This window comes from Mus pahari, chromosome 23, assembly GCF_900095145.1.
Source record: "Mus pahari chromosome 23, PAHARI_EIJ_v1.1, whole genome shotgun sequence".
NCBI classification, from domain to species: domain Eukaryota; kingdom Metazoa; phylum Chordata; class Mammalia; order Rodentia; family Muridae; genus Mus; species Mus pahari.
In genome coordinates this window covers 34845296-34862677 of record NC_034612.1, presented here as the reverse complement: position 1 = coordinate 34862677, position 17382 = coordinate 34845296, and the positions used below count along the sequence as shown (strand labels likewise).

The 17382-nt window shown below is 49.1% G+C and overlaps 1 protein-coding gene across 1 annotated transcript in view; it reads right to left on the bottom strand.

The window, feature by feature from the left end:
- Trrap (transformation/transcription domain associated protein) overlaps positions 1-17382 on the bottom strand; it is a 94764-nt gene that overhangs the window by 57711 nt on the left and 19671 nt on the right. Inside the window, exons 13-26 of the mRNA XM_029533525.1 lie at positions 16416-16650; positions 14316-14640; positions 14134-14231; positions 13219-13413; positions 11983-12174; positions 11367-11532; positions 10587-10843; positions 8199-8399; positions 6643-6794; positions 4183-4382; positions 1881-2098; positions 1605-1802; positions 634-894; positions 68-229 (exon numbers count right to left, since the gene is read on the bottom strand). Of these exons, the coding sequence (XP_029389385.1) occupies positions 68-229; positions 634-894; positions 1605-1802; positions 1881-2098; positions 4183-4382; positions 6643-6794; positions 8199-8399; positions 10587-10843; positions 11367-11532; positions 11983-12174; positions 13219-13413; positions 14134-14231; positions 14316-14640; positions 16416-16650 (2860 nt within the window). The remainder of the gene's footprint in view (positions 1-67; positions 230-633; positions 895-1604; positions 1803-1880; positions 2099-4182; positions 4383-6642; positions 6795-8198; positions 8400-10586; positions 10844-11366; positions 11533-11982; positions 12175-13218; positions 13414-14133; positions 14232-14315; positions 14641-16415; positions 16651-17382) is intronic.

Genomic DNA, 17382 nt, shown 5'->3' with positions numbered 1-17382 from the left:
CACTTCTCCTGGGGTAGCCTGTTCTGAAGGCTACCTGACCTCAGCGCCCACTGTTCACCTGGCGTACCTCTGTGTAGAAGACCTTGTGCTCCACCACGTTGAGATCCATCGTGAAGAGTCGAGGCTGCAGCGTGGTGCAGAACGTGTTGCCCTCCATCAGGCCGATCTGGGCGTTGGCAGGCTGGTGGCGCAGCAGGTGCTTCTTCGGTGGAACCATATCCTGAAGGACCTGGAAAGAAAGCAACGGAGGGGCGCCACTCATCATATGTTCCTCAAAGAGCAGAGGCCGCTCATCTTTGTATTCCACAGTAGCCAATGTGAAACCCGTGACCTGAAGGCATTACAGAGGCTTAGACTTTCATTGGGGAGAACATACACACGTAAGACATGCAGGAGAGACTGGGTCAGATACACTTGGTCACACTTCAGTGACCTCACAGAACAGCACAAGTCTCACACGATGACACACACCTGGGAAGCCAGCTTTCTTTCTAGTCTTATCAACAGCTGTAGGCACACACTGCCACCTGTACACTGAAGGTTCCAGGGAATCCATGCAACAGTTCTCTGAACCAAGTCGTACTTGGAACTCAGATTGGAAGCACACAGAGCCCGGCCGTGTCAGAATCCTACCTCTTTATGTGGCTCCATAATTACTGTCACACTTTTTCCGGTGACCTGGGCCAAGACCTGCAGTGAATGCATGGCCTGCTTTCTCACAGTCGAGTTTGGGGAGGTGACTTCACGAACCAAATCGTGAGTCACGTGGTGAAAAGATTTCTCCTGAGCCAGCACAATCTCCTCAGCTCTCTCCTCATCCTTCAAAGGGGTTGCACATCTCATCAGGAGCTGCTCCAGGGTGGTCTTCGCCATGGCCACTGCCCCATTGGAAACCTGGATGTGGGGAAGGGATGCAGGATGATCTGCCCACAGGTCCATAGACTTGGGGAAGAGGGAGCTCATGGCCACTGGGCCAGCTTCAAGGAGAAAGACCAGTATATAGCATCCATTTGGCACTTTAAAGTCAAAATTACCTCCTTGTATGTACTTCCTGTTTGCCTTCATAAAGGTCATCTGGACATGACCTTGGCATTAACCACACATCCTGGCAAGCTCACCAGGTTCCACTGAGATGAGTTAATTTGCACATGGGGTCATAAATGGGGCATACCTTAGGCTAGCAATATGGCTCAATGAGTAACAGAGCCTGCTGCCCATTCTGAGCACCCCAGTTTGATCCCCACATGGTAGAGAACTAAATCCCACAAGTTGTCCTCTGCCCTCCACATTCATGCTGTGCTAAGTCTCAATCCAATAGAGCATGTAAACAAAAACAAGGAAGCAAGAAGAACAATGTCCCGCCTGTGGGGACCTCTGCAGTGCCCTGAAACCAGCATTCCCTCAGATCCACTCTGAAGCAAGGTAACAGGGAAGGAACCTGGAGATAACACACACAAGTCAGGCGCTGTCCCTGTACTAAAGATGCCATTGGGAATCCAAGTATCAAACTTCCGTGCTGGCAGAGTGTCTGAGACCAGGAGCTCTGCAGCAGATCAGCTCTTTGCAAGCAGTGTCATTGAGAGCACAAGCCACCCATGACCTACCTCTCCAGTCAGGTCCATCATTACAAAGAGCAGAGCTTTGAGGAATGTCTGCTGGTTCTGGAGAACCCACGTGAGTGGGAGCCGCTCCATGAGAAACTTAATGGACACCACGCCCCCCAGCTTTGCATACCAGGCCTGCTCATAGCAGCAGGCGCACAAGCGCTCCACAATGTAGGAGAAGAGGGGCAGCTGGCACGCCTGGAGAGAAACAAACCAAGAGTAAGTCGGTGCTGCCTTTCTAGACCAAGCGCCTGCAAACAGTTCAGATGTCCTTACCCTCTCTTTTGAGCCCAGGATGATGCTCGCCACATCGAATATCACAGCCAGGGCCACCTCCCCAATCTTGCACAGTTCCTTTTCTTCATAAGCCATACAGATAGCGATGGCATCAATAAGGACCAAGGGATCCATTCCTTTGGACCCATTTTCTTCACTGTGGAACATGGCTGTGCTGGGCTGGCTGCCCACCTGGTAGCAAGGCAGCAAGAAAGGACCTGGGAAGAGGGGAAGCAGGCACAGGACAAAGGCAAGGTCACTCATGGCAGCGAGAGTGACATCTGATTACACATCAGCTTCATTTCCCCTGGGGTTAAGAACTCTGAAGCCATTCCTAATATTCCAATTACATTTTATTATTCTGTACATGTGTAGATTGTATGTGGGCACACATATGACACGGTCCACATGCCTTTGCACTTATGAAGAGGTCAGAAGACAAACTGCAAGAGTTGGTCCTTTCTTGGATTGAACTCAGATTCCCAGGCTTATCTGCAAGCACCCTTAACTAGCTAAGCTGTCTCCCTTGCCTCAGAACCAGTACTTCAAACTAACCTCCGTTAAACTGCAGCTCTTTGAGAACCAAGTAGACTAATTCCACACTAAGGCCGTTTTTCAAAGTATTTCCAAAAATACACTGTATCATGTTCCAATTACTTCAGTTAAAACTCAAAACTGAGGCTAGGCATATAGCTAACTTAGTAGCATGTATGGCACATACAAAACCCTGCCTGTATAAGCCAGACTTTGACGACATCTGTATGCCCACACTTATCCAGTTAGAAGGAGAGTGAGAAGTTTAAAGCTCTACTCATCTAAAATCAGGTGTTAGGTTCTTTTAAAAGAAAAAGAGGTGTTGACAAGCTAGAAGGCTGTGCAGACAAAAGCACCAACTGCGCAAGCTTTATGACTTGAATTCAATCCCCATGACTCAATGGGAAGACAGAGCTGACCTGGAAAGCTAACCTCTGACCTCTGCAGGCTCACTGTGGCACTAATATGCTTGCACTCATATACAAATAACCATAGTAGTAATAAATGTTTAAAAACTCAAAGATGTGCTAGTTTGAAATGAGAACAATTGTCTCTTAAAATATCACTGATCAGCTATAGCCTGAGAGTGATGGGTCTTAATGCAGTCATTTCAGAAAGTAACAAAAAACGAAAGAGACAGTGATACCCCAGATCAAACATGGTCACTGTGTTGTTAAGCAGAGCAACTTGAAAGCAATGTCTCTTGGGTCCCCAGCCGTAGACCACACAGAGGTTACCAAGATTAATTTTAAAGTTACCACAAAGAAACTCTAGGAAACAACTGGTGTTCAACTGTCTGAAGAGTTCTGACTGTGCCAGAGTTCGTCAGCATCTCTGCTGACCACAGGGCTTCGGGGCTCTGAGGGAAAAGAGGCAGGGGAGATGCTGCTCAAGTGTGCACATACTTACTGTGGCATCTGGAAAGAGACATGGAATTCTGAGGGTATCCTTTTAGAAACTTAGTGGTAGGGGTCAGGGTCACAGACATTTCTACTGTGTTTTATAAAAGCAGATTTGTAGCCGGGCAGTGATGGTGCACATCTTTAATCCCAGCACTTGGGAGGCAGAGGCAGAGGCAGGTGGATTTGAGTTCGAGGCCAGACTGGTCTACAGAGTGAGTTCCAGGACAGCCAGGGCTATACAGAGAAACCTTGTCTCGAAAAATCAAACAAAACCAAAAACAAACAAACAAACAAAAGCAGGTTTGCGGAGATGGGGAGCATAAAAAACAGCCTGGGTAAACGGTTATATCCCAGAACACGGCCAGGGGCAAGCATGACAACTACAAAGAGAGTGTCAGGAGCTGGCTACAGCAGAGTGGGCGGCACGGGCACCAGGCTGACCTGGGAGAACACCACTAGAGAGAAGAAGATCAGAAACCATCATGCATTAACCAATGTGAACTTCATGTACCTCTTTTGTGTGTGTGTGTGTGTAGCTGTGAGGGTGTGCACATGGGAGCCTGCATGCAGAGGTCAGAGGACACTTGTAGAGTTGATTATCTCCTGTCATTTGGGTCCCTGGGGATGGAACTCAAGCTTGGCCATGAGTGCCTTCATCAGTGAGCATCTCCGTCTCTAGAGCCATCGTTTCTGTTCTGCCTACTGTTGGCCCGATATACACAGAGGACAGAACTTGGTAGTAACTTCCACAGTTCTCGCCACCAAAATAACCACTGACAAAGGCCCTCAAAGAAACCGCTTCCCCCCAGTCTCTCTTAAACGACTACATGTCCTGATGGACTTTGCTCCCCCAAGCCCAAACTCACCACACTGCTGAGCCACTGCTACCATGGTGTAGTGGCGGATCAAGCTGGCCACAAAGGGCAGGGCACTGGGTCGCAGGTCTTTGATGACTGCAGACATGAATGCCCCAGTCAGAGCCTGTTCAAATGTCTTCCGGGCTGGAGTGTCCTGTGCTTTGTAGCGGTGTGATATGATGACATTGGGAATGGTCTTCTCTGTAAAGCTGGAGGACAGAATCACACCCGTCACCACACCCAGTGTCTCAGGTCACAACAAGCTCTCATGTAGAGTGACTTAAATTTGCCTCTGCTCCAATTTCAGCAGCATTTGGTACCAAATGTGGACTTCAACATTTTTGGCCAGTGTTTCAAGAGATAGCAAATTATATTTCCCTCACACACACAGACTTGGGGCAGAATTATGACTTGTGGCACTCAGTGCATTGTTTTCTGTGTTACTGGGTTGCTGCAGTGGCTAAGAGGTCAAAATCAATGGCTGCTCTTGTTAAAGACACGTTTTGTTTTTGTGGAGTGCTTTGCCGACGTGCACTGTACGCATGCTTGGTTTTAGAAGAGGGCAGTGCCTGCCCTAGCTCTGTGGTCGTAAGACTGAGTGCCACCACGTGGGTTCCAGAAGCGGAGCCCAGGTCTGCAGCAAGAGCAGCAAGTGTGCATAACCAATGAGCCACATTTGAGCAGCTGAGTTCTCAGCATCTATCTGTCAGCGCTGATGAGTCTGATGCCCTCTGCTGAGGGCGCCAGCATGTTCAAGATGCATAGACACGCATACAGGCAAACACACAGACACAAAAAATAAAATATCTTTTTAAAAAGAGAAATAAAGGTTGTTTTCCCTGCTGCTACAAAGGCGCATGCCTTGGGCACAGTTGCTTTATCGGCCACCACTGTCACATCGGAGGAAGGCACTGCCAGTGCAGGAGCAATGGATGGCCATGCTCTGCACAGGCGCTCAGACCATCTCCATCCTCTGAGACGAGGCCTGGCATGTGAAATATGCTAGGCTTCCTTCCAGAGCCTCAGACTCCAGGCCTATCTTTGCATGCTGGCATCCAACTGTGATAAGCCTGCATGCTGTAAACTTGGGGAGGCCCTTTGTGACGATCAGAACAAGAATCAAAGGGAGGGGGAAGTTTCTGAAACGCTGATCAAAAGTAGAAACCCTGTGATGTGGCTGCTTGCAGGCATAGCAAAGACCTCAGGGCAAAATGCCACCCAAAAGTGTAGTGAACAAACTTTGAATTCTGGACTAAAAAAAAAAAAAAAAAATATATATATATATATATATATATATATGTGTGTGTGTGTGTGTGTGTGTGTGTGTGTGTGTGTGTGTCTGGAAAGATGTTCAGAGGCTAAGTCTCTGTCATACAAGACAGGAGGACATTATATCCAATCTCTAGAACCCACACACAAAGCTAGGTACGGACCCACATGTGCCTGTGACAGCAGCATTAGGTGGGAGGAGGTGAAGCAGGAGGATTACTGAGGCTTGATGATTGCCAGCCTAGACCCCAAAATTCTCTGACCTCCCTAAACAGTCATATGCACACACAAGCAGGGGAAATATCCATCATTTTTAAAATAAAGTTTAAATTCATGTGTGTGTGTATGTGTGTGTGTGTCCAGGAATGGTGGCAAACACAACTTAATCTCAGCACTGTGGAGGCAGAGACAAGTGGTTATCTATCTATGGGTTTGAGGTGAACCTTGCCTGCTTAACAAGTTCCAGGTCTGGCAGGGATACACAGAGAAACCCTGCCTCCAAAATGAAGCCAAATTATAAGAATTCAACCAAGGATGAAGTGGGAAGGAATGGCATAGGGTCTGTCACAGGCTGAGACGTGGCTCTGTCACCTGGCATCTAGGAGCCAGAGGCTAGAGGATCCGGAGTTCCAGTAACCCTCAGCCACACACTGAGTTTGGGACCAGCCTGTGTTAAATGAGACCCTATCTCTAAACACAAAAAGAACATTTAAAAGGCCATGTCAAAGTACAAACATGGTCCTAGATTCCTTGACAGCAAGACACACAATGAAATGGATCCCAGAGCAACTCTTACTCCAGATGGCCATGCTCTCTCTCCCCTTTCTCTAGAGCAGTTCTTCTCATCCTTCCTATGACTCTTTAATCCAGTTCCTCATGTTGTGGTGACCCCAACCATAAAAGTGTTCTCATTGTTGCTTCACAACTGTGATTCTGATACTGTTGTGAACCATGATGTAAACATCTGTGTTCCCAACGGTCTTAAGCGACCCTTGTAGAAGAATCACCTGCCCTCAAAGGGGTCATGACCCAGAGGTTGTGACCCACTGCTCCAGAGGCTACATGGTATATCACTGGGTAAGTTACACACTACCCTGGCCGATTCAAAGGGCACACTCCTAGCAGACTCCTGGCCAGTCACTTATGTTCCTAATTTCTGCAGCGAGCTGCTCCAGTCCCAAAAAATAGCCCAAACCATACTTGGGGTGCGCCAGCAGCTGGTAGAGCGCGTGCTTGTTGTCCTCCAGGCTCATCATGGCCACCAGGAAGCACCTGATCACCTCCCATGCCTGCCTCCGGTAGTAGGGCTCTGTGTTGGCACTTTTCAGGCAGTCCAAAGCAGTCTCAATGGCCTAGGATAAAAAACACAGTATGTACAGTGTGCACTGAAAGGCATGTGCGCACACTCACACTCACACACACACTTACATACACACACTCATACACTCACACACAATCACACTCACATACACTCACACACTCATACTCTCTCTCTCACACACACACACACACACACACACACTCATACACTCACACTCACACAATCACTCACATATACTCACATAGGCACTCACACACACACACAGACACACACTCGCATACACTCACACACACACACTCACATACACACTCACACACACACTCACATACACTCACACACACTCACATACACTCACACACACTCACATACACTCACACACACTCACACACACACACACTCACATACACTCACACACACACACTCACATACACTCACACATACACACACACATACACACATACACACACACACACACACACACACACAGCCTTAGCTTGCTAGGGAAACTGAAGAGGGCATCAGTCTAACAGGCAACCACAAGCAAGGCTGTGAAAGCAGAGCCAGTGAAGAAAGGAAGGAGCTGCCTGGCTCCAGAGAGCATTAAGAGTACACAGCACGCTGGCTGGAAAGTTTTACTTTTAATTATGTGTCTATGTGTGCACCTGTCTATAGGTTATGCATATGTAGAGTGCAGGTGTCCACAGAGGGCAGAGGGTGTCGGATCCCCTAGAGCTGGTGTTCTGGGCAGCACCATGGAGGCAGCAGCCTCTGCACAAGCAGCACACGCTAGTGAGTGCTCGGCCAGCTCTCCAGCCCCCAATGTCACATCTAATGACCAGCGTGGCAGGCTGTCAGCCACACACCCATCAGGGTCTGGAGCTCAGGAGCCACGCTGCACACACACCGTCTTCCCTCAAGCAGGGGCCTGAACAAACGAGGCTTTCTGGGGCTTTCGGTTCCCTCTGAAGGAGGAGGCCACCCAGCAGCTCCGCCACACATCTGCATGCACACATATGCACACAGAGACAGAGAAACAAAGACGTACAACACAAAGCCATTTCCAAAGAACCAGAAGGGAGACAAGAGCAGAGTTAGAATAAAAACGGGAGAAAGCAGGATCCTGGGAGCCCAGGGATGAAGGACAATTATAGATCCACTTGAGTTCTCAAGGGTCCTGGAAACAAGGCCCAGCAAGATGACAACAGACCAGGAGCTCAGGTGAGCTGGTCAATCGGGAAGAACTCTACTCTCAAGAGTCCTAAACTCCTGGATAACACCCTGCCTCAGGCCTACAAGCATTACACAAGCCACCTTCCCAACCAAGATGGCCCCGTAACTCCTGTTCTTCCCTCAGAGTTGGCTCACATACGTATTTGATATTGAAATCAATCTCCTTAGGGCACAATAAGATCTCCCTGGTAGCTCCCAACTTTACCTTTTCCATTGGAAGCTGGAGAGAAGCTTTGCAATCAGAGAACTCCACAGTAATGCTGGGACCTTGAACTTCAGTCACAACATAGTGCAGCTTCTGGGACTCCTTCAACATCTTCCTGTTGCTGCCACCAAACTTCCCAAGCACGCGGTAGGCCACGTGGGAGATGCTGTCTGCAGGGTTTCGAAGTGTGCGCCACAAAGCCTAAAAAAACCAATTGGCTTTCACCAAAGGCTAGCCAGGCAGCAAGTTCACACAGCTTCCGACCACAACTCCAATTTGTTAGATATAGGGACTCCTCCCCTGCTTCTGTCCCGCAAACATGGTTCCCCCTTGGTTATCCTCCCCCAGTGAAGGTCTGCCTTTACTAAGCAAACAAACAAACATATTTTGGAGCTCTTTTATATAAAAGATGGCACAGAATAAAAGCAAAGAATTCGGGCATCCATGGTGCCGCCCGGAACACCAGCTCTACGGGATCTGTCACCCTCTGCCCTCTGTGGACACCTGCACTCAACATATACATCAAGATTGTTGGCTGCTCTTCCAGAGCACCTGGCCTTAGTTCCTAAACTGACATGGTGGCTAGCCACTCTCTAACTCCAGTCACCCTCTGGTCGCCTCAGACATAGCACAGATGTGATGTGAATATATATGTGCAAGCACTCATACATGAAAGTAAATCTTTAAAAATCAATAAGTAAATCAAAGGCTTCAAGACTTGGAGTCAATAGCGACAATTCTCAGGAATGAAGTGGAATGAGCTGCCTTACTGGATGTTTTTCGTCTACTTAGAAACATGACAAATACATAACTTCATGTATTTTAAGTCTCCATTTATGGAAGGTAAAGGTGAGAGCCAGGCTAAAGAAAAACAGAAAATAACCACAATGGCAGAGCAATGTCCTTGAACACAGACTTGACCACACCCCTCCTTGCTCAGTAAACCTTCCCCTAAGGACAGGGAGCTTCCATGTGGATGGTTTAGTTTCTGCCAAAATGCTTCCGTGAGACCCTGTTCCATCCCTACAGTGCACACGAACGAGCAAGCGCACACACATAGCCCTTGGGCCGTCTTTAGAAGCCCTGAGAGATTTATCACACCCACGAGACAACCCTAGCCTAGTGCTCGCTGCTCTGAAGCCTCAGTGTGCAGTGTCTGTGTGTGTCAGCTCCTGCAGTACGACTGCGGGGTTAGCTGAGCTCAGGGATGCCCTGCACAGCCAGCGCCTGCGCCGCCCGCTGCGCAGCACTGCACTCGATGCCGGGTCCCCTCACTTGAATTACCTATGACTCAGAATCACTCTTGTCCTCGTTTTAAGTCCACTTTCCTAACTTCCATCACAACACTCAACAGTCAGAATCCAGCAATACTCAAGTAACATGAAGTCTTGGTACATTTCTCCACACCAACCAAGATCCCAGTTTCTCTCATGCTGTCTCATGTTCTCCCAACATCCTTTTGTCCCTCAGGAAGGGGTCTTCTGCCAGGCTATGGCAGAACTAAGGCTCAGTGGGTCAGGAGACACCAACACTGCCTCTTGTTCTGGGGGTTACTGGCCTCTAGAAACTAAAAAGGACCTTTAACCTTTGTCTCTGAGGGTTCTCGTGCTAAAGCAAACTGTGGTCCAACACTGCCTCAGCCCCAGCAGCCACACCGCTTCCGCTTCCCCCGTGCAGCCCCACACTCAGGTCAAGTCAAGCTCTGCTTTTGAGACCTGACAGTGCAGCTCTCAGAGCAGGCTCTGCAGTCCTCCCATGCTAAGGAGGCTCCAGTCTATCTTCTCCCAGTGCACAGAGACCAAGAAACAACCCCAGGATGGACAGACAGGATCTGTTAGTCCTGCTCCAGACCAGGTGCTGTCCCTGGAATCCAGTTTGGAGCCACAGAGCCTCCACCATGAAGTGCTGGCTGTGACCCAATGCTAGTGAGACAGAGGAGCCCAAGTGCCAGTCCCCAGGGATCACCCATCCCATCACGGTCCCAGCACAGTGAAAAGTGGACGATACATCACGCCCAACTTCTAATAACAAACCCCTAAGACGTCAAGACAACCTTTGGCTATCTGCTCCTTTCCTCTTGAGGGGAGCTGGGGCAGGCAAGGTGCCCATCTGCTTCCCTGAAGACTTGCATCTTTTACTATAAAACCAAAAAGATCTCTGTGGGTACGGAAAGGTTCTTTCTGCGAATCTACACAACTCCGAACCATCTGCCTTCACACTGGCTTAGACTCTGATGCTTGGGAAAGTTCTCCTAAACTGAGAAGCAACACTGCCACAAAGCCACTCACCACCCACTAGCCTCTGACAGAGCACAGCGAATCCCTAGGACAAACTGGAGGCATGTGGAGCTGACGCCCCCTGCTGGTGCAGTGGTGGAAGTGTTCTTACCTGCATGAGCTCTGCGCGCACGGGCTGAATGTGGTCATAGAGGAAATCCGGCTGCAGGTTGTCCACACACAACTCCAAGGTCCTCAGGCCTTGGCTGACCAACGTCTGAGACCCATTGAGGGCAGACACCAAGGGATCCATCAACATGGGCAGATAGGGCAGGAGAGAGCTCAGCCGTACTGGCACGGTGAGACACAGCTCTACAAAGAGATCCTTCATGTGCTGCTTATGCAGGCCGCTCTGCAGCATGTTCAGTCCTGGGAAACGGGGCGGGGGTACTTTAGCTCCCTGATGCAGGCAGCGTCAGCTGTTCCCACTGTTGGACCCGTTACCTGCAGTCATGGTCCCTTCCACAGTGACAACAAAGGCTGGGGTTCCTATAGGTTACCCTAGGCTTGTATGAACAGCATGCACTTACAGTGATGCGTCTCAGTACCAGCTGCACCTGGCACATCTAAGTAAGACTGGGGGAAGTACTGGACATGAGGCTGAGCGGGGGCAAGGGCCACCCAAGGGTGCAGTGGGAAATTCACTTTACACTCCACACCGTCTGTATGGAGGGAACACTGCAGTAAACACAGACAAAACCTCTACATGGAAAGTCTGACATGGTTTGATGACAGAAACTAATACAGTTATTTTCCTATGGGGGTGGTGGTGCCTGGGGTGGTGGTGGAGGGGGGGTTCCCAGCACCCACCCCCACCCATGAGTTTTGCCAGGCAGAAAGGATGAGCCCAGCAGTAAGAAAGACAGATGGACACACGAGACACTGCTCTTACCTTGGAGGAGATTTGGAAGGAGAGGCAGAAACTCCTGATACAGGAGGTCATGGCTGCCGCCTCCTATGGAGCGGAAGAGAGCACGGAGCAGAAGGAAGTAGTTGTAGGGCTCCTTGGCGGTCTGCGCCAGCTCCATGGAGCTGTTCACGATCTTGTGTAGGTGAGGCTGGGCAGAGGGAAGGCACACAGGTCAGGGAGTGCCTGGGACTCTAAGGCTCATACACCTCACCCCTGCACGCAAGCAGCATGAAGCGAACAAAAGAATGTGGTGGCAAGTGTAGAGAGGTCTCTGCCGTACGTCTATGAAGATGTTCTTGGTATGTTCCCAGGTTCCTATGCAGTTACTGAGGGTGGATTTTCTTTTTTTAGGTTTTTGATGAGATAGCGGCTCATGTAACCTAGCCCAGGCTGGCCTCAGATTTTCTAAGTAGCTGAGACTCCCTTCACCTACAGCTTCCACCTCCCAAGAGGTAGGCTTACATGCCTGCATTCGAGGCCTTAATTCTGAATTACATGTATTATACACACGTAAAATGGAGTCACTGTAATTTATGTTAAAAAAATGAAGTAATAAAAGCCGGAGCCCCAGAGGCCCTCAGAGCAAAGTGCGTGTTACCTTCAGCATCTGCTCATTCTCCGCTGCAAACAGAGACACTGAGCCGAAGACCAGCTTGAAGAGCTTGAGGTACAAGTTGGAGAGCTCCACGTTGGAGCCCATTTCTGGCAGCCGCTCCAGGAGGTACTCCACCAGGATGGTGGCAAAGAGAGCGGAGGTAGTGGGGTTCGCCAGGAAGGAGTTGGCAACAATCTGTCAGACAGGAAACCGTAAAACGGGTTGGAGATGTTCCTCCAGGGTAGAGCACTTGCCTAGCAAGCACAAGGCTATAGGCCTGGTCCTCAGCTTCGAGGGGAGGGGGACGCTTTGAAAGAAATACCCGTGACAAAAATTATCTGTTCCCCAAAGCAGCTATAAAAGGCAAAGGAATGAGTTTCTCAAACAAAGCCCACTGGTCACAGACATGCTGAGAAAACCATCACCCCGTGCATCAAACGAGCTGTGAGCGTGTGCCTCCTACCAGAGCACGGCACCTGACCTGCCGTTCCCGCTCACCATCAAAACCTGACAGCCTGCATTTAACACTCAATACCTTCTATCTGGAAAGGAAGTGACCCAAGACATCAGAAGGGTTGAAAATGTTCTCAAACATTACTGCCCAATATTCCCCTACACGTGTGCACATCCTGAGGCCAGCATTATTTTTAAATCCTCAAAGTAGATGAGTAAACACAAAACATTCAATACAGAACTAAAAAAAAAAGTTTAAAGTGAATGTTAAATATAAAAAGGGCTGGCAAGATGGCTCAGCACAGAAAGGCACCTACCACCAAGCCTGAAGACCTGAGTTCAGTCCCTAAGCTCTAAGTGGTGGAGGAGCCAGCCACACTCACACACCCCCACACACACACCACACTCCTACCCACCCACACCACACCCACCCACACATACATACCACCCACCCAACCACACCACATATACCACAATCCCACCCATGCACTCCACACACACCACCCCCCCACACACACATACACCACCCACCCACCACACACATACACCACACACCCACACCCCATATACACACCCACCCACACCCCACACACCCACACCCCACACACCCACACATATACCATCCACACACACCCCACCCACACACCACATACACACCTACCCATATACACACCACACACACAAACCACACAACCCACACATACATCCCAACACACACACACATACCACATACCCAACCACCCCCCCCACCCCCCCACCCCACACACACTTTAAAGAGTTTTCTACCTGAAGAGCATAGTTTTTTGAGATCCTTTCTACCATGTATGGAACTGTAGTCTGGAAGATCTCCTTGAACGTTAGTGGGTTCATCATGGTGAAGACCCCAGCGAAGTGCTCCAGCACCTCCTTCTCTTCCTTCATCCTTACGGTCTGGCAGTTGGCTACTCGGATGTATGTTTGTCCGTTTCCTGCGATCTGGACCTAGGATGGGGGAACCCCCATGGCAATTAGAAAAGAACAGCTTCTATTGAACATGTATTTCTCTACAAAATCACAAGTCAAGTACTTCAATGAAGCACTGAATTCAATAATGGTTATCCTTCTTCCAAATTCTCTGTTCTTGCCTCAATTTTGAAAAAGGAAAACACACCAGGGGGAAAAAACAATAAGTAAATGTAGAGGCTAGAGAGCCAGCTCAGAGGGTAAAGGTACATGACCACCCCCATTTGACAAGTAAGCCCCTTGATGGCTAAATTGCTTCTGTCAGAGTATTTTACCACAGTATCAGGAAAGGGAAACTGGCACTAACATGCATGAAGCCTGGATCTGATCTCAGGACCACATAAACTGGCATGAAGACGCATGTTTGTTATCCCAGCGAAATGCAAAGCCAGGGGCTGAAGAGATGGCTCAGCAGTTAAGAGCACTGACTACTCTTCCGAAGGTCCTGAGTTCAAATCCCAGCAACCACATGGTGGCTCACAACCATCTGTAATGAGATCTGAAGTCATCTTGGTGTGTCTGAAGACAGCTACAGTGTACTTTCAAAGAATAAATAATTAAGGCTTTAAAAAAAAAAAAAAGAAGTAAAGAAAGAAATGCATGCAAAGCCAGGCCAGGCAAACAGAGCTGAACTCTGAAGGCTTGGGTGCTCTGTTCGAAAGGCATCCTCCAGACTCAACAGCATCGGCCATTTCATACCTGATAAATATCCAAGGCCTGCATCGCATACTTCACCAGCTTGATGTAAATCTGAGTTTCTTTGGGTTGTAACTGCTTGTTAGGAATAAACTGAGCTTCTAGAAGAGACAGAATCCATTAAAACCTGGCAAATACAAGAGCTAAAAGTGCTGTCGGTCTGAAGAGTGTAAGAGGAGTATTACCACCAGGTGCTTTACACGATGTGATGCCCCACGTGATGGTCTTGACACCGCAGACCAAGGTCTTCACCAGACTCCGGCAATCTGTGACCTGGAACGTCTGCTTGTCCTCCTTGTCCTTCTCTCCTTGCTTCTCAAATGGGGGCACGGGGGCGGGGGTCACTGGGGTGGCCGGGGCTGGGGAGGGGGCTGGGCCAGGGGCAGCAGGGGCTGGGGGCACCCCAGGCAGTGCAGCTTCTGCGGCCCCCAGTTCAGACTGAGGTTTGCATTTCCTAAAAATGGCAGAGAGCTGGTACCGGGCAATGGTGTGGAACTTGAGGACAAAAACCTAACGGCAAAAGAAATGGAATCAGAAAAAGGAGACAAAAGCTACAATCAAACATCTGAAACCAGGCTAGAGAGATGGCTCAGCGGTTAAGAGCACTGACTAATCTTCCAAAGGTCCTAAGTTCAAATCCCAGCAACCACGTGGTGGCTCACAACTATCCGTAATGAGATCTGACGCCTTCTTCTGGTGCATCTGAAGACAGCTACAGTGTACTAGATATAACAAGTACATGAAAGAAAGAAAGAAAGAAAGAAAGAAAGAAAGAAAGAAAGAAAGAAAGAAAGAAAGAAAGAAAGAAAGAAAGAAAGAAAGAAAGAAAGAAAGAAAGAAAGAAAGAAAGGAAGGAAGGAAGGAAGGAAGGAAGGAAGGAAGGAAGGAAGGAAGGAAGGAAGGAAGGAAGGAAGGAAGGAAGGAAGATAGAAAGATAGATCTAAAAGCACCTGAAGGCTTGAGTCTGTAAAGTGCCTGCCCTGCAAGCAAGAGGGTCTACGTGCAGTTCACAGAACGCAAAGTATGTTTGTAATCTCAGTTCTAGAGAAAGAAGACACAGCAGGGATCCCTGGGGCTGGCTACTCAGCCAGCAGAGCCCACAGGGTGAACTACTGGCCAAAAAGATCATGTCTTAAAATTACAAAATATGCCAGGCGTGGTGGCGCACGCCTTTAATCCCAGCACTCAGGAGGCAGAGGCAGGTGGATTTCTGAGTTCGAGGCCAGGACAACCAGGGCTATACAGAGAAACCCTGTCTTGAAAAACCAAAATGTATGTGTGTGTGTGTGTGTGTGTGTGTGTGTGTGTGTGAAAAGATGGCTCAGCTAGTAAGAGCTCTTATCTCTTCCCAGATGACCCAATATCCATTCTCAGCATTCACATGGGACAGCTCCCAACTCCCTGCAAATAGCTCTAGGGAGATCTAAATCTCCTGGCACATATATGAACACAACACACACGTAAACATAATTAAAAATTAAATCCTGCCGGGTGGTGGTGGCGCACGCCTTTAATCCCAGCACTTGGGAGGCAGAGGCAGGTGGATTTCTGAGTTTGAGGCCAGCCTGGTTTACAGAGTGAGTTCCAGGACAGCCAGGACTATACAGAGAAACCCTGTCTCGAAAAAAAAACAAAAACAAAAAACAAAAACAAAAAAAAAATTAAATCCTTAAAAAAACAAAAGGTAAGGTAGACGGCCTTCGCAGCCCCACACACACGCACACAAGAGTCAAGTGCTGCTGGTTTCTGGCATGGTGAGCAGGATCCAGCTTTGATTTAGAGTGGCTCTCTAGCACCATGGAAAACCTTCCGTCCCTCCCCAACACACTGACTGGGTTCTCCACTGACAGAGAAGCCTGACTACGGCTGCCCAGCAGGCATCTCTTCTAGTCAGCACCAGGAAGTACACGGAGCCTAGGAAGCTGCTCTGATGCTCAGGGCAGCCCTGCCAGGCCAACTAAAGAGAAACGAGCAGCTTCCAAGCATGGCTGCCAGCAGCAGGGGGAGGCAGGGCTTCAACAACTCAGTCTAATTCCCAAGTCACACTTTTTTTTTTTTTTTTAAGGTTTTTCGAGACAGGGTTTCTCTGTGTAGCCCTGGCTGTCCTGGAACTCACTTTGTAGACCAGGCTGGCCTCGAACTCAGAAATCCGCCTGCCTCTGCCTTCCAAGTGCTGGGATTAAAGGCGTGTGCCACCACGCCCGGCTCCCAAGCCACACTCTTATCCGGCCACCTTATCCACCTACATTTCACAGTGCTATAAAATAAATCAAGGCAGTCAGTACCTCCAGCATCCGCATCAGGACATCTCTGCCATTGCCACTCTCCTGCTCACTCTTGGAGCGGATGCAGTCCACCAGGTTCAGTAGGAGTTTGCAGGACATGGTTTGGATGCTACTGGGCAGGGACTCATCATCGATGTTCTTGGCAAAGAGCTGGACAGCGAGGGAAAGGTCGCTAAGGGGCAGGTGCTGGCGAACGTGGTGCACAAGGTCCGCAAGTGTGCTGTAAGCGAGGGGCCTGCAGGAAGAGATGCCACCAACAGGGGTAAGATCTAGTATGGCCTTAGGCCCCACCCCAACCCTGCTCCTCTCCCAGCTGCTCAACTACAATGCCCAGCCTTTCTAATCATGCTTCACTCCTTGCTGTCCACACTGAAAGCTAACGTTCATGCATGTCATAAAGTTCCTGTCTTAGTTGGCTTTTCTGTTGCCGTGATTAAACTCTGACCAAAAGCAACTTGAGGGAGGGTTTACTTGGCTTACACTCTGGGGTGACAATCTATCACTGCAGGAACTCAGGGAAGGAATTCAAGTGAGAGCTTGAAGCAGCAACAGTGGGAGAACCCTGCCTACAGGCTCACTCATACTCAGCTAGCTTTTATACAGCCCAAGATCGCCCGCCTAGGGATGGTGCCACACACAGTGGGCTGGGCTCTCTTCTTGATTAGCAATGAAGAATATGCCCCACAGATGTGACCAGAGGCCAATCTGACGATTCTTCATTGAGTTTCCTTCTTGTCGGGTGACTTTATTGATCAGATACTGGCAGTCGGTAACTTCTTGGCAAAGATAAAGGCAGCAATTCTCAACCTGTGGGTCATGACCCCTTCATGGTTAAGAACCTCTGCTCTGGATTATGTGAAGTCGACAGTAATAACTAACCAGGAAGTACATAACAGACACCGGCAGAAACGCCAGCGAGAGCACAAATGATCACCAGCTCATTTGTGAACTGAGTGGTGTCTGCTAC